This window comes from Choloepus didactylus, chromosome 3 (genome assembly GCF_015220235.1).
Source record: "Choloepus didactylus isolate mChoDid1 chromosome 3, mChoDid1.pri, whole genome shotgun sequence".
NCBI classification, from domain to species: domain Eukaryota; kingdom Metazoa; phylum Chordata; class Mammalia; order Pilosa; family Megalonychidae; genus Choloepus; species Choloepus didactylus.
Window position 1 is genome coordinate 94,504,501 of NC_051309.1, and position 25,871 is coordinate 94,530,371.

The 25,871-nt window shown below is 39.5% G+C and overlaps 1 protein-coding gene across 2 annotated transcripts; it reads left to right on the forward strand.

Annotated features, from left to right (window-relative positions):
- The first annotated feature begins 1,816 nt into the window (after window positions 1-1,816).
- Window positions 1,817-8,177, forward strand: DMP1 (dentin matrix acidic phosphoprotein 1). Of its 2 annotated transcripts, XM_037828997.1 has the most exons (5): window positions 1,817-1,870; window positions 2,369-2,416; window positions 4,826-4,858; window positions 5,040-5,087; window positions 6,828-8,177. In XM_037828997.1, the coding sequence occupies exons 1-5, from the start codon at window positions 1,817-1,819 to the stop codon at window positions 8,175-8,177; spliced, it is 1,533 nt and encodes a 510-aa protein (XP_037684925.1). The 2 variants fall into 2 exon arrangements, with proteins under 2 accessions (XP_037684925.1, XP_037684926.1); XM_037828998.1 differs by lacking the exon at window positions 5,040-5,087.
- Window positions 8,178-25,871: the final 17,694 nt, after the last annotated feature.

Below are 25,871 nucleotides of genomic sequence, written 5' to 3' on the forward strand. Positions count from 1 at the left end.
CTATGTTGAAACAGAATAAGGAAAATAGCACAAACTAAGGGTGTCTGTGATAAAGAAGGGTAATGCTGATATAAAATGGGAGACTGTTTGATTGTTTGAGCTGCATGAAAGTAGAAATGAAGAACATTTCCAGTCCCTTCATCTGGTATAAATTTTTAAAAAGAAGATTAGATGACTTTGTGAGGTCAATGTTTCAGACTCTTTACTGAGCAATATAGTCTTATTTCTTAGATCAAGGGTTAAAATCACTTAAAGCACTTTAAAAGTAAACCCATTCTTGTGCCTACTTCCAATAAAATGATAGATTATTCTGGGGTATGATTTGTGCATTAGTATCTTTTTTTTAACCCCCCCCCCCATTTGATACTAATATACAGTCAGGATTGAGAGTTGTTAGCTTAGATCCCTCGTTACTGGTATAGTAAATATTTAACATTTTAAGAAGCAAACCAAGAAAAATTAAGTCAAATAAACTTGCAAGATCTTTCACAAAATGTATGGAAGTCCATATAACAGTGTTAGGGCAGCTACAAGGGCCCACTACTGCAAGGCAAGTTATTTGCCTTTTGAATCATTTCAATAACTTCTTCCAGTAGCATCTAGTACATCTATTTTTAGATGTAGAACAAATTGTTTTTCAAATCCCACTAATTCTTGAAGTGTGAAATGAAGCCATCCTCCAAGAAAATACAGTTTGATTTGGCATGCTTCTCTCAATAAGAATCACAAGTGTATCCCAAACCTCTAAACTTCCCTATCTCCTTCAGTAGTGCAAATGATACTTGTAACAATTTAGTATAATCATGTATAATGTACGACTAAATGTATCAGAATAGACAATAAGAGATTTCTGGAATTGTAATATGAAGCCTCCTATAGTGCATCTCCTTAAAATCTAGAAAAAATACAAAAGCATTCTACTTTGTCTAAACATTATTTTGTGGCATAAATGTGGCATGGAAGCAATTTGTGTGTGTGTGTGTGTGTGTGTGTGTGTGTGTGTGTGTGTGTGTGTCATGATAAATGCCTGCCACCTATTAGTGGTGTTAATAAATGTGGTTTTTATCAGGGAATAAATTTGTCAGGTTGATCTGCCACATCAAGATGCATAATTATTATGAAAGTGAATGGTCAGAAATCTCTCTATTCCTGTTTCTTTATCCCCACCTCCCCTCATTTATTCTATTTGGAGTGTTAGTGAAGAAGTGTTAAACTATCTCCTTTTTGAAAAGGTTTCAATTTATCTGTTAAGAGTGAGATGTGTTGTTTTAGTTTTATTGAGATGTAATTCATATGCCATACCCTTCATCCATTTGCAGTGAACAGTTCAGTGGTTTTTAGTATATTCACAGAGTTGTGCAAGCATTACCATAATCAATGATGGAACATTTCTTCAATCCCCAAAGAAACCCTATACCCCTTAGCCAACACCCACCAGCCGCCCACCTGTCCCAGCCATGACAATCACTAATTAATTTCTTTCTCTGTAGATTTGCCTATTCGATACATTTCATAATAATGGAATCAAGTAACAATATATGGTCTTTTGTGACTGGATGCTTTCACTTAACATAATGTTTTCAAAGTTCATCCATGTTGTAGCATGTATCTGTACTTCATTCCTTTATATTGTGGAATAATATTCTGTAACAAGGATATAGCATTTTTTATTTATTCATTCATCAGTCATCTGACATTTGGATGAGTTATTTGTTTAGTAGGAAAAAGCTGTTAAAAGTTGAAGCTCTTCCATTTCCTTAGCACAGAGAAAAACACTTTATGTCTTTCTTCCCAGGTAGCGGTGTCACGCCCAGCTATGAAAACCAGCATCCTGCTTATGTTCCTCTGGGGGCTGTCCTGTGCTCACCCGGTAAGCATCAGGCTGGTTTATATGAAAAAAAAAAAAAAAACCCACAAAAAAAACCCCCAAACTTTTATACCTAAAACTCCACAATTTTTATTTCCTATGAATCAAGCTGTCTATGTTCTATTCAGATAAAGATAGTTTCTAGAAAGCCGTACTCTTTAAAATATCAATTGAATTATTCCTTATTCTGTTCAGGTGCCATTCAATAGCTATGATTCCCAATTTACTTGAGTGATACTCAAGTGTCATCTCCAGACCAGCAGCAACAACATCAATATCAACTGGGACTTTGCAGAAATGCAAATTCTTGGGTCCCACCTCAGACTTACTGAACCAGAATGTCTGGGGAATGGGCCCAGCAATCTATGGTTTAGCAAGCCCTCCAAGTGACTCTGTTGTATTCTAAAAGTTGACTGCCATGTCCCCTAAGTATGTAAAGTATTAACAGCTGCTGTCTGGAAAACTGCTCTGTGAGTTGACTATATGTACTAAATTTTCTAGGTAACCAGGAATCAGAATACTGAATCTGAGAGCTCTGAAGAAAGGAAGGTAAGTAGAAATAGGAGGTTTTTAAATTTATATTAATATATTATTCTTATAACTCAGATGGCTCTATTGCAAATGTTGAACCTGCTAATGTTTAATGAGTACAATAACCTACAACATAGGAAGTAAGAGCTATAATTTCCGGTTCATATAAAAAGTTTAGTGCATATAGTGCTTCAACTCCAACTTAATTATATAATTTGGTGAGGAAGCATTTTTATTTTTAGCTTTATTCTTGTAATGGATGTGTATAGTAGTACAAGTGTATGGATGATAATGAACCAAGATTGCTTAGGAGGGTCCAGGAATTCTGTTTTAATGAGAGAACTGGCAGGTAACATGTGTCCAAGAAGGTAAGGGGAGGTCCTGGGAGGTAGAAAAAATAAAAAAGGGAGAATGAGAAGATACTAGTCTTTGGAATGATGGTTAATGTATACTGAGTGTTGACCCTCAATACCCTAACAGTTATTAACTCTCAAAGACTCAAGAACAATTGTCAGGCATGGTTCTGAGTGCTTTACATGTATTAAATTTCTTAATCGTCACAACAACTCTATGGATTAGTTGTTATTTTATTCCCATGTTACAGATGAGAAGACTGAGGCACAGACTGTAACCTAGTCTTTGTAGTTTATATGGTTAAGTGTTCTAGTCAGGTTTTCACTAGGTTGCTCTGGTTTCAGAATCCACATCCTTAATCAGTGTGTTAATTCTCTCTCAGGCAGGGGCCAGGTCTGGGAGGTTATTAAGTTCTCAAGATTGGCACGGAAGTAAGGGTTAATACTCCATGCTAAGTCAGAGTGTTTTGTTCACTACCCTGTTTCCTGATGGCTTTTGCCTGGACACAGCTTGAACCCAAACTTTGGTGGTGGCCATATGATGTCAGAGGCTTGCAGTGGGGTCCTGTCTCTGCCTGAGGCCAAGGTAGATGTTGTAGAATTTATTATATGAACTTTTATCAGAGATATTCATAGGCTGATTAATTTAAAAGCAGCCACTATGGATCCCTCCTCTTATTCCACCAGAGATGATAAGAGTAGCACAACTCTGTTGTTCTCATGTCTACCCTTGGCATGCAAAAAATACCAACATCTTGCTCCTCTCCACCCCACAATTCCAGATGCTATCTGACTGGAGGGGGTCTGCTACTCCATGCCTGTGTGTCCAGGCAAAGGCTTAAAGTGATTTTAGTTCTTTCCTCTGAGGAAACATCCCCCAGCCAGCGCTGCTGATAGGCATGTTGAAGACAGCCACCAACAGTCCTTCTCTGCTCTACTTTGTGCCTTGGGTGTACATCCCTATTGCTCGGCTTTGAGTGGGTTCACAAAGGCCACCGGAGGTTTCTGGGGCATTCCTATGGCACTTATGAGACTAAAGAAAGTAAACTAAATCAGAATTCTGAATAGCTAAGGTTATACTTTTAACATTGTGTGTGTGTGTATATGTCAGTGCATTTAAAAAAAAATAGTTTTATTTACACACCAATCCATTCAAAGTGTACAATCAATGGCTCTCGGTATAATCAGCTAGTTGTGCATTCATCACCATAATCAATTTGTGAAGATTCTCATTGCTCCAAAAAAAAATCCCATACACTTAAACTCCTCTATTAATTGACACTTACCATTAGTACGGTACCTTTGTTACAACTGATGAAAGAATATTGCAATAGTACTGTTAACTATAGTCCATAGTTTGCGTTAGTTGTATTTCTTCCCATACATCCCACAGAATTTTTTAAATATCAGTGATCTTTTGTGATTCATGAAAGGTTTAGCTGCTTTCTCAATTTAATTTTGTCTACTATTGAATTTTATGAGGTAGATATTCTCAAAACAGGTCATTTCTTTAATTTATATCACATTGAATGGTTCTTAAGATGCTCCATAGATATTAGATGATTTTATTCTCACAGCAACCTTGTGGAGTAAGGATCAACAGTGGGTGTTAATTTTCTTAATTTACGAATAAGAAACTGAAGGTCGGGGGTGGGGTGGTGGAGTGAATTATCCAAATTCACAGTGACCAGCCATCCCAGTCTACCCAGATTTACACAGGACTTTCAGTGCCAAACCTGGTGGTTGGTCATGCATATTGAGACTTAATGCGGATTCTGAGTTTCAATGCTGCTTTTGTTGTGTTTACTCAAGATTGTATGACAGATAGCTTAAAAAAAAAAAGTATATTTTTCTGCAAATGAAGTATCAGAAATATAAAATCTTCTAGGTCTTTCATATCCAAGATTTTTTCAGACCACTCGTTATTGTACTCATTTTTCAACCATCGCACCATAAAATTTTATTATTACTCATGTAAAATACATATCAAGACACTAAAAAAATACCTATAATATTTGCAATGACATAATCCATCTGTCACAAGAAGTAACTTGTTTTCCTTCCCTTTTTGCAGGGTCATTTGGCTCAGACACCACCATCACCCCTGGTAACTTTCTCATTTATTTTTGTCGTAAATATCTCATGAAGTAACTTTAACACTTTTCCTGCCATCTTAGGCCATTTTGAAAGTGGTAAATCCAAACCACAAGCAATTGATGTGTATAATATTTTTTACTTTCCTGAGGAATTACTAAAAAGAAAAATAAACTTTTTTTTTCTCCTTTCAGGAGAGCAGTGAGTCATCAGATGAAAGTAAAGTTAGTTCAGAGGAACAGGTAATTAGACAGATCTTTCTTAACTTTTCATTGAAGGAAATGATGTTAGTTTAAATTACGGCAACAGTTCTAAATATAATATTTTCTAACCATGGGTTATGCTGGCTAAGTAGTCCCATAAAATAAGAGGGGAAAAATGAGTGGGAAGAATTCGGATGTTGTGGACATCCTGTTTATTCCATATTTACCACTGGTGTTTGATTGTAGATGTTGTGGCCCTAAATGTCCCTCATGGTAAAATAATAACAATAATAATACACACACACACACACACACCCAAATAGTCATTGACTATGCTAGACAAGTAGTAGCTCACTCATCCTAAAATGTTGCTTTTATAATTGGAGCAATTCAGACCAGGTGAGGAAGAGTGTTCTGGCAAACATGAGGTGCCCACAGGGCCTGGAGAGCTCCATGTCCAGGATCCTGTTAGAGGAGAGGGTAAGGAGAGCCATAAGGAACCTCAAATGAAACAGCTACTTTAGTTAATGACTTTCTCCTTAAAATAGTCCTATCTGTGACCATGGATGTGAGAAAGACAACCCGGCACTCTCAGCGTCCGGTACCTGACTTAGCTTATTTCTCTTTACTAAAAAAAAGGGGCTCTTTTTTTCCCCTCATTTTTGTAAGACTAAATGTTATTACTTTCTGGACTGCAGTATCATTTTATCCAAACTCAATCTCCAGAGATTCAAGGAACCAGGTTTTTCCTGAAGTTTTGACCTATGTTGCATTCTGCACCCAACCAGAGTTGAAAGATGAATTATTATGTTTTTTACCCTATTTACTAAACTTTTGTCTGAGAAGATTGTAGACATTTAAAAGCATAGAATTGGGGAGATGCTTTTTTCTAGGGACTTTGTGATTTATTGCTCAATGTTCTCTAAGATCTCATATGAGGGCATCAGTCCCTGCTTAAAAGGGGTGTGATTTGTGCCCAATGAGGATCAGTTGGGACATGTGGGGAAATTTAAAAAAAACACTGGCAAGTATGCTCCATTGTAGGGTGTGGTAATGAGAGCAGTTTGTCCAGAACACAGTGAATGAAGACTCACTGTCCCTCATTATCTGTCATCATCCATCTGTTTATTTATTGTGATTACTTCTCTGACCTCACACTTTGAATGAAGCTGTGTTGTGGTCACACAAATTACAATTTTCTAGCTGAGCTTTCTACAGACAACTCTTTGCCTGAGCTAATGTGTTATAAGTGTTTCTTGGGTGAGGTATATACCTTACTACAATACTTTATCTTCATTTTAGCTAAAGACTTCAGCCTCCTGCCCTAATACATTCTTTTCCAGAGTTGATTAGAAGAGAGTATTAGGTTCATTTTAAGATTACCCAATATTTTTAGAACTATTTTAAACAACAAAAACAATTGAATGAATATTATAAACCAACTCTTTAATTCACAAAAATTCTGAGAGTGTCCTTTAAGAAAACATGCTTACAATATGACTTGTATTTCATTAACATGATTTCTGTAAAGTTTTCTAAGAAAAACTTTAAGGCATCAAGTGAAGAGTGCCTATATAAGACAGAATGACTTGACTTTTGGGTCTTCTTCTATAGCCTGTCTTGCCTCTGGTAGAGGAGCTATTGAACAGTAAAACTGACCATGGATTAGAGGAGGGACATAGAAAGAAGAAAGCATATAGGGCCTAGATAGGCACTAGATAGCACCCTCTGTACTTAGATACTGGAGTGTTGACCATGTCTATTAACCCCTACCTCCAGGCAAATGAAGATCTCAGTGAAAGTGCTGAATCAGAGGAGGGCCTGGGACCGGGTGATGGTCAGTATATTTATAGACCAGCTGGCGGCTTCTATAGGAGTGGAGGAAGAAAAGGAGATGACAAAGATGATGATGAAGATGACAGTGGAGATGACACCTTTGGTGATGAAGACAATGGCCCAGGGCCCGAAGAGGGACATCAAGGAGATAACACCAGACTTGAAAGTGATGAGGACTCTTCTGACTCTACACAATCCAGTAAAGATAGCACCCCACAAGGGGAACACAGTGCCAGGGACACCAGCAGTGAGAGCAAGGACCTCAGCAATGAGGATGAAGTGAAGAGCAGGCCTGAGGGAGGGGACTCCATCTACAAGAGTGAGAGTGAAGAGCACTGGGTAGGAGGCGTCAGTGAAGGGGAGAGTAGCCATGGGGATGGCTCTGAGTTTGATGATGAAGGAATGCAGAGCGATGATCCAGACATCATCAAGAGTGAGAGAAGCCACTCCAGAAAGAGCAGTGCCAGTGTCAAATCGAAAGAATCAGCAGGAATCAATGATGAGCAAGCAAGTACTCAGGATTCAGATGATAACCAATCAGTGGAGTATCCCAGTAGGAAATATTTCAGGAAGTCCAGCATTTCTGAGGAAGATAACAGGGATGAGCTTGGGGATAGCAATACAGTGGAAGAAATCATGAGTGACTCCACAGAAAACAGCAGCTCCAAAGATGTTGGCCTCAGCCAATCCAGGGAAAACAGCAAGAGTGAATCTCAAGAAGACAGTGAGGAGGGTCAGTTCCAAGAAGACAGCCAAAGCTTACCAAACCTCAGCAGTGAATATAGTCAAGAGGCTGACCTCCCATCTCAAGAACACAATAGTGAATCTCAGGAAGTGGTAGAGAGTGAGTTCAGGGGTGATAACCCAGATCAGAATGATTCCAGCCATTCAGAAATTGATCAGGAAGACAGTGACTCCAGCGAAGAAGAAAACTCCAGTAAAACCTCCTCTTCAGAAAGTGAATCCAGAGAAAAGGAAGCTGACAGTGGATCCAGTGAGAGTCCAGAGACTACTGAGGATGAAAACAGTTCCAGTCAGGAGGGTCTTCAGTCTCAGAGTCCCTCAGCAGAGAGCCTGAGCAAGGAAAGCCAGTCTGAGGAAGATGATGAAAGCAATTCTCAGGACAGCAGTGAATCCAAAGAAGATAGCAGCTCTACTGAGAGCATATCAAGCAGTGAGGAAGATGGCCGGTCAAAAAACACTGAGATAGAAAGCAGAAAGCTGACAGTTGATGCTTATCACAACAAACCCATTGAGGATCAAGACGACAATGACTGCCAAGACGGCTATTAGCATCAGCTTTCTTAAGAAATGGCTCTCACATAGAGGAGTCTGGGGGTTGGAGAGTAGGGAAATCATTACAACTATAATTTATTCGTCCTTTTATCAGGAGAAGAGCCAGAGACCATTTCTTTCAGAAAGAAATCACTGGATATTACCCTTGTTTCTAGGGTGCCACTGTTCTAGACATTTCAGAATGTGGAATGACACCAGGACATACTCAATTGGGCTGGAAGCAAAGAAAGATGTGCATTAGAGCTTTGCAGCTGAAATAGTTCCTAATTCATTAGTCCAACAAACAATTACTGAAGTTCTATTATGTACCAGGCACTGTGTTAAGTGCTAGGAATGTAAAGAAGCTTAAGATTTGTTTCTTGCTCCTGAGGAGCTTATAATCTAAAGAGGGATACATATGAGGGAAGCAAGAATTATTACAATCCAGTGTGCTTATTGCCATAACAGAAGGATGAACAAAAGGCTGTGGGAGCATAGAAGAGAGTAACCAGCTTTGCCTTGGAGAATCAGGAAAGAAGTCTTCACAGAGGAAGACACTGGAGTCTGAGGGTTGCATAGGATCTCTCCATTGAAGAAGACTATTCTTGGGATGAATAATAGGATTAAATATGATTTAATTATTAATCCTACATAATTAAATATTTCTCTTTGGAAAGTATTTTCAAATTACTGCACAGTGATGTGTTTTGGATAAACAAAACTTTTTTTCCCATTTATTTTATCCTCTTTGTTGTTTTTTTGTGGAATTCCCATTAACATCACATTACTGACCACTGGTGATGGTGTGGAGGATTGGGTAGAAGAGGGTGGTAGAAAGAAATCCCTCTTTAAACAGATACTTTTTAGCTTTATTTTTCCTAAAATCAGTTAATATGGAATCCTAGAAAGACTGTTTGAATCATTTATGTAAGTTGTACATAACAAAACTGTGTATATAGAATTAAATCGACTTTTGCCAAATACCCTTTAAAATGTTACCTCAACATAAAATATTTGTTTTGTAATAAAGCTTATAATATCCAGTAAATGTGTGTACTTATTTTTTCTATAGTGGTACTGATTATTAGGATATATTTATGTTAAATGTCTCTTTAACACATTACCAAATGTTTTATTAGCTTTCTCCCACTAAAATAAAATATTTTCTTAAATTTTATGAAAATTTAATTTATTATCCAGGGAGCATTTTAATAAAATTATTTTGTGTTATTTATATTTTACTAAATATATCTGTTACAGATTAGAGTAAAATAAAGCAAACTCTCAACTTTTGTATGAGGCCACGCCAAAAGTTCATGACATTTGGGTTTGACATTACTCCTTCTTGGCTCTCAAATTGTCATTTGTGTAAACTCTGGAATCTATTCCTTATATATTTTTTCTTTCAAGAGAACTACTTCACCTCAGTACTTGTACTTTTCAAATATATTTTACCCATACTTCCATTAGTATCCCACTGAATTTCAAGGAAAAATTAAGAGAATCAAAAAGACTTCCTAGCTTTCAGTCTGACCCTTCCCACATGGCTCTGTTTCCTCATAACATCAAAGCTGTGAATTACAGTCACCTGGGGGAGATTATAAATATATTCTCTAGGCCTCCTTCTTGAGATTAGGGTTCTGCATTTTTAAACTGATGCCAGGAGATTCTGATGTAGCCCACCTACATACCTACATTTGGGAACCATGGTTCTATGGTTCTATGGATTGTTAATTAGCCCAATATTAACCGACAGTTTCTTGCCATCCCCACTGCTCCTTCTGAGGAAAACTGTCTTATGTTAAGACCTTCTGGGTCCTAAGGCATATGTGACCAGGTTCCAACCACTCAAATACCCCATCCCACCACAGAGAATTGGATGGGATGAGCACTTGACGCAAGGGGTGGGAGGGCCAGCAAGCTCCGAGGAGGCATGTTAACAGAGGCTCTGCCTGAACAAGAATAGTGGTGACTTGAGGTCACATCAGATTTTCCCTCTCTGGAAATTTGGATACTTAAGGGGAGAGATGTCAGAAAATGGTCAGAACAAAAAACAAAGAAATTCACAGAGAATTAGAAATAGAGGGCTAAAGCTTATTAATGGTGGAGCACAAAACTGAAAACCATGAGCTCCTGATGTTGAAGGGCAAAATGATAATTCAATTGCCCACAGGTTTGGATCTCGACTCTCCAACTGCCTACCAGGGGCACATCTGAGAGGCCTGGTTCTCTGTGCTTTCCCGGGTTCCTGTGACGTTCCTTTTTCTTTAGAGCTACCTGTATCCTTAGAGTAAAGCTCAGTCTCAAAAATTTATGTATTAAATTTGCTTGTGTTTCTAGGTTACATAATACCTTAGTTATCTCACAGGGCTTTTAGAAGGAAGAACAATGGCAGGAAGGAAGAATTTCAGGTAGGTTCATGATAGAAACAGTCTTAGGCAGATGTGGCAGCTTTTTTAAAAAGTTCCTATCAACTCATTGCATGTAATCCATAAAGACATGGGTACATCTTGCAATTGAAAGTGATAAAGAAATGTTATCCAAAGGAAAACTGGTTGAATCTGTTCATTAGCTTGGAAGGTATAGAAGTTTCCTCATGGTACCCAGGAGTAATTAGGGAATATGATTAATTTCAGCTCACTAAAGGACATACAAGGCTGAGGCAGATGCCATAAGGCCAATTTACTAATTTAATAGTATTTATTTATATTGTGGGGACCAAAATAATTGAAGTCCATGGTGGATAGGTCCACTTGGGAGCCAAATCATATTCAGAAACCAGTTTTCAATTTATAACAAGAGATAATAAGAATGAAAAGCCTATGTGGTGAGTATAAATGAGAACAAAAGGAGCTATGTGATGTGAATTCTTGATACTGTTTGTTAAGAGAAGCTGATGTGTCTGTGATGCTCCATGGAAAACTTAACAATTGGGACTGAAACACTAGAAACCTGACCTCTCCTTTGGAAGGTGCTCAGATGGGCCATGACCAACTAACTGTCACTTCAGTGGCCTTTATTTTTTCTGAGTATATTAGGGCTATTCCACCCCTCCTCAAATGGACAATTCTTTCTTTTGATAGAATAGTACAGGCATTCTGGTTTCCATGGAGCCTTCTGACTTGGAAGCCATTCTGTCTTCTCTGGATGATTTTGCATATCTTTGTAAATTTTAAAATTAAGTTCTTAAAGGAGAATACTAGTTTACTCCTCCCAGTTCTCAGGTGAGATGGGCACTTCCTTGTGGTCCTCCCAAGATATAAATTGGTGCTTTCTAACTCTTAACATTTATTCATTTAAACATTTATGAGGCACATCTTATTATATGTAAAGAACCCAAGAACCTCTCAGTCATTTTCTAGTGGCTTGTTTTCCTAGTCCCATTATTTTGAGAAAACCACATTTGTGGTGGTTATGTTCATGTGTCAACTTGGCCAGGTGATGGTGTCCAGTGTCTGGTCAAGCCTAACCATTACTGCAAGGACATTTGTGGCTGGTTAATAAACCAGAAGGCTGGCTTATTAAATTATCAGTCAATTGGCTACAGTTGTGATTGATTACATCAATGAAAGTTGTGTCTTCCACAATGAGAAAATTCAATCAGGTGGATTTAATCCAATCAGTTGAAGACTTTTAAGCGAGACAGGGGAACTTCACTTCTTCTTCGGCTAGCCAGCGAAGCATTTCCTGAGGAGTTCATTGAAGTTGCCAGTTCATTGCCTGAGGAGTTCATCGGACACCTTCATTGGAGTTGCCAGTTTGTTGCCTGCCCTACGGAATTTGGACTCATGCATCCCCACAGTTGAATGAGACACTTCTATAAAATATAATGTTTACATATCACTTGTTGATGCTGTTTCCCTAGAGAACCCTAACTAATACAGTGGGGAAACTCATTCTTACATTCCTCAAAGTTTTCCCATGAAGATGTTTTTGGAGTGAAGATTACTATTGAAGATATTGCAAAAAGAAATGCCATGGTGGTGTTGGATAATGATGATGGAGAAAATCTAGCAATATTGTTGTCTATAAAAGGAAGTTTATATTGAAATCTTTGGCAAACAAGTCTTGGTGTGCAGCAGAACTCATTAAGCCTGGAGGCTAAACACTGCCACAGAGCACTAGACACTGTGGCTTGCACTAATGATGCCACTGGTAATGTCATTAGATGCTCCCTAAGCCACTGGTACTACTGATGTCCCTGGAGATGATGTCCAGCTGCCACTCTGCTGGAGACCATTCTCCACGGGCCCTGCTTTACTGTTTCACTTGCTCCCAATCCAAAAGTACATGGTAGATGCCTAAAGTTAGCAGAGCCTTCATTAGGTGTCCATGCACTAGTTACAAGGAGCCTAGGAAAAAAGTATCTTGCATTTTCAGTTTCTGTAACACAAGGTGAGTTTTGTCTCCCACCCAGATATGTAAGGGGATAATTCTCTTTATGTAAGGATACAGATGCTGGGTGAGCAAAAAGAATGATATGTCCTGATGGAGAGAGGATCCACATCCATTCCCAGAGGAACAGAACTAATGTCATGGGAATGATCAGGCCAATGTTGATGGCTATGGGTGTGTTCCATATTGGCAGGATGGGGGGACAGTGACACCTCTACCAAGGGGAGTGCTTGAAACATCAAGGGGATTCTCACAGGGAACTGAGGGCCCTTGTAATTCATGGGTTAGAGACGTCATAGACATCTGTTAGGTGGCCATTGCCCAGACCTCACTACTCCCACGTCCTCCTCTGGGGAAGTTACACACACAAAAATGGCCATCTTCTAGTTTCAACCAGTCCCACTTCCTTTTCTATTGTGTGCCCTTCCCCAACCTTAAGGTGTGCCAGACCTTAAACCCAAAAACTGGGAAAAAATGTCCCCGCATGCTGATCAGAACAGGAATTCTCAGTGGCAGGGCCCCCTTCCCTGGGTGGATGGATACAAACCATGCTCAAACAATATAGATTGGGTTCTTTTCTCTGGTGTAAAGTGGGGCATGCAGAACTGCCATCTATCGACCTGAACTTGAGCAGTTTTTGGTCACCCAGGAGACCAGCAGTGATGGGACCTCTTACCCTGCTCTTTTGGGTTCTCTGTGTTATGTAAGTGACAAGACTTGCCTCTTCTGAACTCATTATTCTGTACAAAAAAAAGGGGGGATCATTTGCTGAAAGTTTCTGTTGTGCCTGCAATCTGTGTTTCCACAATGCACTGTTGTAGCAACTAGCTCTGCAGCAAGGGAACTAACATTTACTGAGCAGTCACTATTGCCCCAGGTCCTGTGCTAGGTGTTTCATCTGGGACCAGAGTTCCAGGAATTAAATTGGTGGGTTCCAGAGACTTAGAGAACAGTGAATTTTATCTGTACTACCCCAGGCTTCTGTGGAGGGTGGGAAGATATCCTCTTAGACTATTTTTCTTGAGGCTTTATTTCTTAAACTAAGTTCATGAGGAAGTGTCCCTAATTCCCTAAAATTATTTGCTAAATTTTTAATGTGTGTTTTGGAGAATCCATTATTTTCATCATATTCTCAAAAGAGCCCATGACTAAACTATTGGAATCCTTTCAATTAAAAAAAAAGGGAAATAACAGTGACAATCATAATGTCTGTCTGGACTTTGTTCTGTTGAACTATTGCATGTTAAGAAGGCTCGAAACAGTGCTGAAGGGAGAGAGTTGGGAATATAGAATGATCAATATTACATGCATCACTTGCTATCGTTAGTAGATAATACTATGCATAAAGGAAGATGCTGTATCATAAAACGTCTTTTTCATCAAGGGAGTACAAATTTTAAACGTCTTAAAAGTAAGTAAGGCACATAATGAAAATACATATTCTCAAAATAAAACAAACACTGTAGTTTCTCTGTATTCCAAGTATATTTATATTCTGGATCATATATAGAGCCATAGAAACTGGCAGTTGTCCCCTATATCTATTCTCCTCTTCTCTGTATTAGTAATAGACACCCTTGATTTTCACCTAGGCACAAGCCTGCCCAGATGGAGATCCCAGTTCCCAGCCTTCCTGTATGCACAAGTAGCTCAGTTCTGGCCAAGGGAAATGTAAGCAGAAGTGATGTTCTCTGTCTCTTCCCTTTCCCTTCTTATCACTAGCTTGGAATTGGCAACCCTTGAAGTCGCCCCCTTGTACCAAGAGATACCCTTCTCTTGGTTGGTTCATGAGAGGACAATAAGTTTCTATTTTACTTAATCCAGGTATTTTGGGGTCCCTTTTTTAGAGCAGCTTAATCTGTATCCTCACTACTGCATGTATCTATGTATATAGTCAAAGTGTGTGTGGATATAATTTTAATTGCATAATATTTCATGTTTCTAATCAGAAACATTGAGTAATTTTTCCTTTATGAAATAATTGAATGTATTCTTTGGTTGCATTCTTATAATATCTTTTTATATGTAAAGTAGGCTTTAGTATTGTTCACATGAAATTAATTTATAGAATTATCAATGTGACATAAAAAATACATGAAAGAGTCAGTTACAATTAATGAACAATTTAGCTTTGCAAATGAGAGTAATGAAGAGACTGCCCCAGCATATGAACAATTCCATGGGAGTACATGGAAGCTACACTAATGCTTCATAAACCTGCTAAGTACCGTCTGGCAAATTACTACTTTAGGGACTAAAATTATTGGTCAGAATTTCAAGTTGAGACATTGATTATTCAAGTAAAATGTGAAAATCTGGCTATTTAAATAATGAAAATAGGGTGAAGATGTAAACTTGCTTTCATTCTAAGTTGTTTTGCATTTATTCTCTGTCGGAAATAAAGTGGTACCTGTAAGGGAATAAACGCTCTCTCGGTTCTGGAGGAGAAAAGAATTTATTTACGATCTTGCAAGATGGGGCGTCCAGCCAAACACGCGGAAGGCTGGCGCGCCAGAGGAAGAGAATGGCGATGTTTAAATCTCCTACTCCTAATTCGCAAGTCCCTCCCCTGTTTCCCCATTGACTGGGTACTACAGAGGTTACAGCCTATCCGAGAACACTAACTAATTCATCTTTTGAGATTTTAATTTGTACAGCCAATCCCAGAGAGCCAACTAGCTCATTATTGAGATTTTGAACTGATTAGCCAATGCCCCCCCCCAAATTTTTATTTTTTTGCTGTGAGTTCCCGCCTCTGATACTACCTCATGTCTCTTTACATCAGGCAGATTCTCTCTTCTCTTTGTCTGGGGCTTGTTTAAACTGGTTTTGCCTCCATTTCCCTTATTCCATGCTGTCTCTATGTGAAAACGAAACTTATTCCTTTCTTACAGATTCCCTCCTCTTTTTTTTTAAACACTTTTAGTTTTCACATTTTAGATTCTCAAATTTGCTAAGGGCTTTTTTTTACATTCCTCATCATAGGGATCTTTCTTATTTTTGATTCTAGTGGTTTTGATGGCTTTTTGAACTAGCCTTTGAGCACACGGGATTATGTAGCACCCAGCTGTTATAAACATTTTGGCTGGAATGATAAGGAAAATTAAAATAGATGTTGCAATTCCTTTCCATTTCTCGAACCAATTTTCCAACCATTCTATGAGTGGGTTGTTAATGCTAGAATTCTTTTCTAGTTTCTGAAATAAGGCTGTTAAGCCTTGTAGGGCTTTGGTGATAGTTCCATTAGGTGCAGTATTATTGGGGATGAATGTGCGACAATTTCCCCCAACTATAGCACAGATGCCTCCTTTTTCAGCTAGCATCATGTCTAGGGCCATTCTGTTCTCCCATGCCATTCGGCTAGTGGCATCTAACTGTTCTGCTATTTTTTTTAATGACATTCCTGGTATAGTTGATAAATTTTAGCTGATGATTGACATTTTTATTGATGGTGACCCACCAGAATAAGGATGATTTAAATTCTGCAGCTAATTGATTTCTAGCTTTAAACTCATTAGGAACTTTCTGGGGAACCCCTATACTATCTACAAACATTTTTTTATTGAAGGAACTAGGTACACTTTGTACATTTTTCTTTTCTCCTTTGCCTTGGGTTGGTACTTTTTTATTACTTTCAAATGCCAGGGTAAATGAGATAGCCAATTGAACCAGAGCACAGGTTCCTCCCCACCTTTCAGGTAGTGTTGGCCAGAGGATGCCCTTCCCACAGTACCACCAGAGGTCTGCTCGGGATATAGTTAGGCTGGAGAAGTTGCCAGTACTATCCTTGCTCACATTCCACACCTGTGTACACAAAGCCATGGTACCAAGATTCTGGAGCCCTTCTTCCCATCTGGAGAGACAGGCAGAGTGGTTTCCGGGACCAAGGTGAGACGCTGGTATGGCTTTGACACTTCCCTCCTGGACTGGAGGGAAAAGGGAGGACAACGTACTACAACTTTCACCAGGAGTAGCATTTTGAAAGAGGAGTGTTATACATTTAAACTCCCTTTCATGCTTTTTCATCCCCAAGGGGAAGGGCATAATCTGAACAGTGGGTTGTTTGGTTGCACAAGCAAACAGTTACTGCTGTTTAGACTCTGGGTGGTATGTTTGCCCCATTCTACCCAGGCATTTGTATTTCCATAACCTGTCTCTATTTCTGTGGTTTGCTTTAAGTCTTTGGCCTTAAGTATTCTAATGATCTTGGGGTCAATTTGTACTGGAGAGTTAAATTCCAGCCAAGTTTCCCTTAATGGTTTTTCCTCCAACCTGGGTTAAGACCCATCCCTCATACTGTGTGGTCCACCAAGCAGTGTTCCAAGGATAACAGGGGTTAGGTGTCTCATAAGTTATACTCTCAAATGTTCGCCCCCCAACAATCTTGCTTTCTATTTGAACAGTCTGCTTACGTAAATGCTTATATTCCTCTCTCAGTTGTTGCTGACGTTTTAGATTTTTACAGCTCATTACTTGACAAACATCAAATTGTACAGTTTGAGACTTTAAGCCTTTGACTACACTTATAACCAGCTTAGCAGAACCTGTTACTCCTTGAATATAGAACATTATGATCAGCATAAGCAATTTCATCATTAAGCTATACACAGAGCACAATGCAAACATAGGGTTTAATCCAGCCCTTTCTCCCTTCTAATATGTTCCTTTAACTGTTGCCTATTTAAAGTGATCCTTAGGGGATCTGAGGTAGGAGTCACTTTCCAGGATTCAGGTTGAGTTGCTGGATACTTATCGTCTGGTTCAGGCACCGGTCCCTTCACTCGTGTGTAATGAGTCCAGCCTCTTTCTGCCGTTCGGACTGCCGTCTTAGTTGTCAGCAAGACTTGATAGGGTCCTTCCCAGATCGGTTGAAGTTTGGATTCTTTCCACGACTGGATCAGAACCCAGCTGCCAGGCTGATGTCAATGGGCAGCAAATTCAAGAGGCAGGGTCTGAGCCAGCAGTCCACGGTGCCTGAGAGATGATAAAGTAGAAGACAAGGCCAGTATATAATTCTTAAGAAAAAGATCTTTTGTGTCTAGGGAGGGGAGCTCTCCAGTCCTCCTGGGGAAAGGCAAACCAAAAACCAAAGGCCTACACCTTGTAATTGCCTAAGTACTAAATTACACATGGCTTGCACCCCTCTAATGACTCCCCTAGTGTAAAACTGCTAATACCTGCTTTAGGTACAGACACTCCTGAAGTCATGTGCATGAAGAGCAGCAAGAACTTACCAACATTTCAGGCTAGAACAATTAGACTAAAGGACAACAATAATTTACAATAACCTAAGATTAATGAACACAAAAAGGCTTACCACTCTTAAATGCTAAATTAAAATTCAGTTTTTAGTACACCTAGTTTAGTGATGCTTGAATATACGTGATTCACATATATGCATACCTTGAACATACACACAAGTTTTGCTGTTAGATGAGTAAAAACCCACTCTCCAGGGAGAGGAGGACAAGCCTTGGTGTGTAGTATTTGACAATATATGTGGTGTCTTTATTCCTATTAGACTTAATGTTAAGATAGCAACCTGGCATTACCAAATGGAGACCTGGGAAGAGATATGAACCATTCACTGTTCTAAGTTTGTTTAATTCAGCTTTAGTGAACCTTAAACCCGTTTATAGGAACATTTACTTGCACTTTGAGTATGGACCTTTTGCTTTTGCCCAAAATATATCAGAAAAATTATTCTGCTTTTTACAAGAATACACAGTCTCATATATCTGGAATACAGACACATATAACTTATATACACACTCATAACCATACGAAACAGACATACATTCCCATTTACAAGCATGTATAGCCAATACACTACTGTTACACATACATAGAAAACTTTTACACAGTTTTTCTCACCTCTTTTTTTTTTCATTTTTCACACTATTGTGAAACTGCACACAATTGCCCAGCTTTAGAGTACACACAAACTAGTATACGCTATAAAGACACAAAGAAATAGCTTCAGTTTACTATAGATGAGTACACAGGAAATTTTTGCCAAGCTTTAAATTACACACTGACAAACTTTCACAGTTTGAAAGACTCCTACGTAATTGTATTACATGCTTTTATTACATACAAATACAACTATCCCACATTCCTGTGTAAACATACAACTTAAACTCCCATTAGATTCATGAAGTTTTAACTCTCAGAATGCATCCAAATACAGTCCTAAAAAATGTGCATATAACTTTCTATATACCCTGATACACACATTAAGGGACTTTAAATGTAGCTTCCACATGCCTTAGACTTAATTACACAGCACACTAAAATATGTAAATGTATTTATTAATACCTGTTTAGCCCCACAAAAGTATATGAATAGAGAATCACACAAACCCCATGCTACAAATTTCCTTCCTCCTTTTTTTTTTTTTTTTAAACTGCTCCAATTACTTCTCTATCTCACTTTTGTCTGTTTCCTCCCTGGCTTGTTGATTCTCTGAATATTTCCTCTAATGGCTTATTCAGCCATTCATTAATTTTTGGATCTTCTCTGAATATTAGGCTAAAATTCCTTTATATAACTGACCTTTTAAAGTCTGAGTTATTAACAGAATGACATTGTATTCTTGGGGCTTGAGGGAGTGGGAGTCCAACCCTTTTTTAGAGGCTTTTGTGGCAGCCCTTTTCTTTTCAAAGTCTGGGGTGATGTTGGGGGGATTACCTTTTTGGCCCCACCCTTCTTAAACATCGGGGTGCCACCCAGACTCTGCCTCTTCGGGGTAAAGGCTCTACCTTCTCTGAACAGTGGGGTGGCAGCCAGGCTTTTCACATTCCCCTGGGAATGTGCTCCACCCTCTGGGTCCTGAGGCGGCAAAACTTTTCTAGAGCATTGAGGCGGAAGGCCCACCCTCAACCCCCAGGGCAAACTCACCCTTTTCATGCATGTGGGCCACTCCACTCTCCCAGCCTGAGACCACTTGACTTCAGACCTCAACTTTCATCGTTCTTTGGGGATATGGGTACAGCCAATTTTATTTTAGGTGGATGCAGTCTCTCTCTTTCTCTCATAGCCGCCCTCTTTCCCATTTCCCTTTCTTCTCCCAAGAAAGGGATATTTACATAAACCAGAGTTTAAGAATCAAGTTAATTGTTATTCAGCTAGCCTTGCTAGGCTTTTTATTAATGATTCTTACCTTTCTTTCTTTAAGAGCCTTTAGAAACAGAAACTTTTGGAAATCTCTCCATTTTTTTTTTTTTTTTTTTCTTAACTTTTGGTGGGTTGTAATTACTGGAGCAGTCAGCATTAACTGGCTCTCCAATTGCCTGGGGGCATAGACTGCTTCCACCAAAACCCCAGGCTTTAATGGTTCCCGCCCCAGTGGGGGAGGGGAAACCATAAGGTGGGGGAATGCTTATCCCAGGTTTTAGTTTCTTTTTTCCCTGCAGCCACCACATGGCACAGTTCAATTCTGCCTTGGAAAAAGGTTTATTTTTATTAACATGACACACGAGGTCAGCACAAAGCCAACTCTTATCTGCCTTATATTTTGGCCAGAATATATTTGGCAGCAAAATGATTTTTTTTTTTTTTTTTGTCTAAACATAACAATAATATTTGATCATTTTCTTTTACCCTTTCCCTTGGTTCAATTACTTTTAGCCCAATGTTTTAACATGTTTCCCAATGGATTATTTAGAGGAATGTTCCCCGGGGACCCTAAAGGTACCCCCTTCCCTTTATTCCCAGCTGGCTGATTGCCTCTATTCCCCATTCTGAGTCTTGCCTGAGCATCTTTCCCTTAGGATCAGCTCTAGGCTCATCAGAATGTCCCCATTCTGAGTCTTGTTTGGGCATCTTTCCCTCAGGATCAGCCCCAGACTTTCAGAATGCTTTAACCACCAAGGTAATATAATATTTCTTTCCTTACCTTGGTCCGTGCACGGAGTTGCCTGGTTAACCAGAGGCAGGCCTTTTCTTTTTCCCCCTTTTCTCATCCACAACCGGCAGATCCAAGCATCTGGTCTCGGGCCCTTTAGCTGCCGGAGATGGGCCCCCAATGGCGGAGTCCGAGACCGCTCAATCAGCGGGGCGCGCCTTCCCTTTGTCCACCTCGGGGGTCCCCCTCCGAAGCTTTGGATCCCGGACGAGCCCCCAAGTTGTCGGAAATAAAGTGGTACCTGTAAGGGAATAAACGCTCTCTCGGTTCTGGAGGAGAAAAGAATTTATTTACGATCTTGCAAGATGGGGCGTCCAGCCAAACACGCGGAAGGCTGGCGCGCCAGAGGAAGAGAATGGCGATGTTTAAATCTCCTACTCCTAATTCGCAAGTCCCTCCCCTGTTTCCCCATTGACTGGGTACTACAGAGGTTACAGCCTATCCGAGAACACTAACTAATTCATCTTTTGAGATTTTAATTTGTACAGCCAATCCCAGAGAGCCAACTAGCTCATTATTGAGATTTTGAACTGATTAGCCAATGCCCCCCCCCAAATTTTTATTTTTTTGCTGTGAGTTCCCGCCTCTGATACTACCTCATGTCTCTTTACATCAGGCAGATTCTCTCTTCTCTTTGTCTGGGGCTTGTTTAAACTGGTTTTGCCTCCATTTCCCTTATTCCATGCTGTCTCTATGTGAAAACGAAACTTATTCCTTTCTTACATTCTCAACACTGGCTGCACATTAGAATCACCTGAGGAATCTTTTAAGAAATGCCATTACGTAGATGGCAAATAAGAATCTCAGGGATTCTTATTTAATTGTTCTGGGACGAGGCCTTAGCTTAGTAGTTTTTAGAAATCCCAGGTAAGTCTGAAGTGCTACCAACATTAATAACTCCTGTTGTAATAATTAATTCTGGAGCTTTTTGGCCATTCTTGGCCCTAGGTATAAGTCTAATTCTGGAGATAAAACTCCACCCCATTTTATATGATGGGTTAAATTTTTACTTCAGTTACAAAGGCTTGTCTGCTTTCTTTGCCAGCACATTAATAGGACCAGCATTTGAATAACTGATCACACTTAGGTCTCATCACCTCCCAGATGGTGAGTCGTTAAAGGCAAAAGCAACTCATCAGAAAGGAATGTAAGGATATTTATCTATTTGGTAAACTGCCCGTCCCAAGGTCAGTCAGATTGTAATGTCTCTGAGTTTTATTCGCCCTAGATTTCTATCAGCATCTGCCTCATCATCAAAACAAATCTTAAGCTCCAGAATGGTTTCCCTTAGTCCTTACACTGTGATACACCAGATGGAAGAAATTATGGCATGAGAAGTGTCTGCAGACTGGAGGCCACATGGTCAGACATACAAAACCAAAGTCTGGTATTTTTATAAGTCTGGCTTTCCCATTGCAGCATAGATCACAACTATCGTTTTTGAGCCACTGAATACAGATGTAGTGTTGGGTCAGAGGACTTACTGTGTAGCTGATATGAAAGAGACCATTATCATCTTTTGATTCTTTACAAAGGCCATCCTTCATAGGCTGTAGCTCTAGCAGATTGGCCGGAAGTTCTCTGTGGGGAAGAGGGGAGCAAGCTGGAAGTCGGCCTAACAGAGGGGAGGGTGAAGGAAATCTGACTGAGACATTGTTGTCACGCCCACGTACACCACCCCAACTAGAACTTCAAACTTCCCTCATCTCCTTCCTGGGTGGGAGTTTCCATACTCCCATCCTGCCCCCTCCCAACTTCCCCCAGCCACCGCCCTCCCCACCCCGGTCCCACCCATGTCAATTACAAGCTAGGGTAATAAACATGGAATTCAAATAGGTGGATAAGGAAGAAACTTTGCTATACTCTAAAATGGCCGCAATGGACCTCAAAGGACCACTTTCCTTTATCCTTCTCCATGCAAGACTTGAAGGATATGAAGTACCTCTGCTTTTCTCTGCTTCAGCATCACCTGTGGGAAACCCTGACAGAAGTAACTGACCCGGAGGGACGGAAAAACAGTAAAATAATGAAGAAGATGAAAGGAGAGAAGAGGGAAAGAGGATGAGAGAGAAGGGAGATCAAAGAGAAGGGACTCCCATTTGTCTGTCAGAATTAGACTCCATATGGGTTGATAATTGTCTTGAGGGGCAAAGCAAAGAGCTGTTTTCACTATCCTCCAGAAATTGTGTGTCTGTTTGATGAAGTAATGTAAGATTTTTTTTCTGGGAATTAAATCTATCTTCCTGACTTTTTGTATTTTAAGGAGAGAAATAAAAGGGTCACACCAAGTCTGAGGGATTATGGCAAATTGAAGTCTGATCCACACAGGGTCAGGGGTCAAGGGAAGGTCTTATACAAGAGAGTGGGGCAGGATGCTTTGGAGCTTTGCCAAAACTAGATTTTTGTGGTTCAGGATTTGATAAAGAGCAGATGTACCATGGAAGATAATTAAATGCTCATCATGCCCCAGAAGTTCACTCCAAAATGCTTTATCATGAAAAGTTCCATCCACAAATACTTAGCTTGGCTTCCTGGGCCTGCTCTGTAAGCATGCATATGTTTTCCAAGCAACTATAGTGATTTTTAATTTTCCCACTTAATTTACATATTTTTAACATTTTGCAGCTTTCAAAGTTATCATAAATTACTTTCTTCTTTTTTCTTGTTTATTATTAATAATAAAGCTATGTGCAACTTTATGAAAAGATCATTTGCTACTCATCAACCTTGGATTGCCCATTCTAAATTAACTAAAGGTCATCTATTACCAAGAAGAGCAATAAAAAATTTATCCTCCTGACAAGATGACTTTTTATTTAACTACATGCATTCTTCCATCCAGTTTAAAAGGAAAATTACATGTGATTTTTTTAACCTCTCTCTATTCCAAAATGCACCTAAATAGACTACAATTGCTTGATTTAATGTTGGTAATTTAATGGCACCAACTAAGTAAAAATGTAAATTACTCAGAGTACAGCAATTCCTAAATTGCATCTTTTCCAGAGTTTGTTATAATTTGTAATAGAATTATGACCTGAAAGATAAGAATTATCATTAAGCAAAATAGGAATTTATTTACATCTCTTTTTAAAAACAGGATTCTTTAAGATAGCTTCAGACTAGGAAATCCAAGAGCATTTGGATCCTGAGATAATCCTATTCTGTAATTTCTCTAACCCCCAGCAGATGTCAATGTTGCTTGCTGTTTTGGACTCTGAATTGGTAGACGAGTATGGGATCCAGAGAACAGGTTGGATGGGTCAGCCCCGGACAGAACTTGGGCAGCCCTTGAAACAGAGGACTGGCAGTCCCCTTGTCCGCCACTAATAATTTTTCTTGACTTTAGCTTTCTCCCAACTTTTCAAACTATTACACTACGGTTATCTTTATTTTGGAAAACGTTAACATTCCCCCTTGTCTCCTCCCTCCCATAAGTGCACACTGGCTCCCCTTGATTTTGAAAAAGATTTAATTCTTTAATCTGAAAATTAAGGCCTTCCATCTACAATCACAGTTGACCTGTCTGCAGCATGCAGTATGGATAAGAATAGAGAGGGAGAGGTAGTGGGGAGACAAATTAGGAGACTCCTACAGTGTTTTACTGAGGACTATTTAAATTGCTGAAGAAGTCTTAAAGGAATTAATTATAAGGAAACCATAGGATTGGAATTTGGTGGGTCCCAGAATGATATAAATCAGGAAGGTGATCCCCATCTGGCCTCTGTTTCTAACTTGTCTCTGCTCCTGCATGTGCATCTGTTTCTTGCTCTCCCTCTGTGAAGATGGATACTCTTTCTTCTTTCTTTTACACATGGAAGGAAGAACAATCACCAACAACCCTAATGCTGTATCTTCAGCCACCACGGAGAGGCTCTTTTTTTTGATTGGTCTTGTTGGACAAATCAACGGTGCCCAATGGAACAGAATCAAGTTGTTCAAAATGGATTGGCTTTCGCCATGTAGATAGGGGAGATGGGTTAATTCTTAGAAGATGGTGGGGGGAGGGGGGTGGTGGTGGTGGACCTTCACAGACAAAATAATGTGTGCAGTACATACAGAGGCCTGGACATAAGGATGCTGGTATACTGTGCCAACATAATGTTGGAGTAGGACAAAAGGGGGACATAGGAAATGTTAGGGGAAAATAATTTATAGGACATGGAGAGTGAATAGATGGAAGGTGAAAGAAAGCATAAAAAACTACAAAAATCAAAACTACATAAATCAAACAACATAAATCAAAACAGGAAAATGGAAAAGTGGGAAATAAGGGGGAGAATGATGAGTGTGATACAGTGACTTGACTGTGTAGATTATTTTGAACAGCCTTGGAAAGTCTACCAGGACTTAGAATATATGGCTTACTTCTTGCAAGCGCTACACATTCATCCATTCCTTCGGTAAGCATTAAGTCTCTAGCAAATTTGACAGGGTTTGTCCCCTTCATGCCTGCACTTCTTTTGTTCAAAACCCTTCTATTTTTCCCTTTTAATCTTTTGCTTCTAAGTGTTGTCATATCCTATGTCTGTTCCCACTAAAGTGCAATTACTTACATCTCAGTCAGTTCTCCCACTTTTCCTTTAAACTTCTCTTCCACCTTCTTTCCTGCTCTTGCTCATTCTGTCCAATGTATTTATTTTGTTGTTGCTACAGTAAATACTTGGGGACAGGGATATGTTTTGATTATTTGAAGAGTCCTATTGATTTTAGAAATAGAAATTTAAAATCTCCAAGTGTGTTAGTTATCTATTGCTGTGTCACAAATCACCCCCAAACTCAATGGTTTGCAACAATAATATTTATTTTCTTACAGTTTCTATGGGTCAGTAACTCAGGCTTGGCTTAACTGTGTCCTCTGCTTCATGACTCTCATGGTATGCAATGAAGATGTCAGTTGGGGCTTCAGTCATCTCAAGTCTTGACTGGGGAAGGGTCTGCTTCCAGGCTCACTCATGTGGTTGCTAGTAGGATTCAGTCCTCCTCAGGTTTTGGACTGAAGGCCTCAGTTCTTCACTGGCTATTGGCTAGAGGCTTCTCTCAGTTCCTTGCCATGTGGGCCTCTCCACTGGGCATCACACAGCATGACAACTGGTTTCCATCAGAAAGGGTGAGCAAGGTGGAAGTCAAAGTCTTTTATAACCTAATCTAAGAAGTGATATCCTATTACTTTTGCCATATTCTGCTTGTTAAAAAGTAAGTCTCTAGATCTAGTTCACACTCAAGGGGAGGGCATTACACAAGGCCATGAATACTAGAAAATGGGGGTCATTGGAGGCCACCTTGGAAGCTTGCTCCACACCTAGCATATGCTACATAATAAATAATAATACAATCCAATGAGATATTTGAGAAATCATGCTTAGCTGCAGTTTTACTTATTTGCATGTTTATGTTTATGTGTAGATAT

Coding starts and splice junctions, on each gene's coding strand:
- DMP1 (XM_037828997.1), top strand. CDS start 1,817: ATGAAAACCAGCATCCTGCTTATGTTCCTCTGGGGGCTGTCCTGTGCT. Junction 2,417..4,825: donor AGAGCTCTGAAGAAAGGAAG/GTAAGTAGAAAT, acceptor CCCTTTTTGCAG/GGTCATTTGGCTCAGACACC. Junction 4,859..5,039: donor AGACACCACCATCACCCCTG/GTAACTTTCTCA, acceptor TTCTCCTTTCAG/GAGAGCAGTGAGTCATCAGA.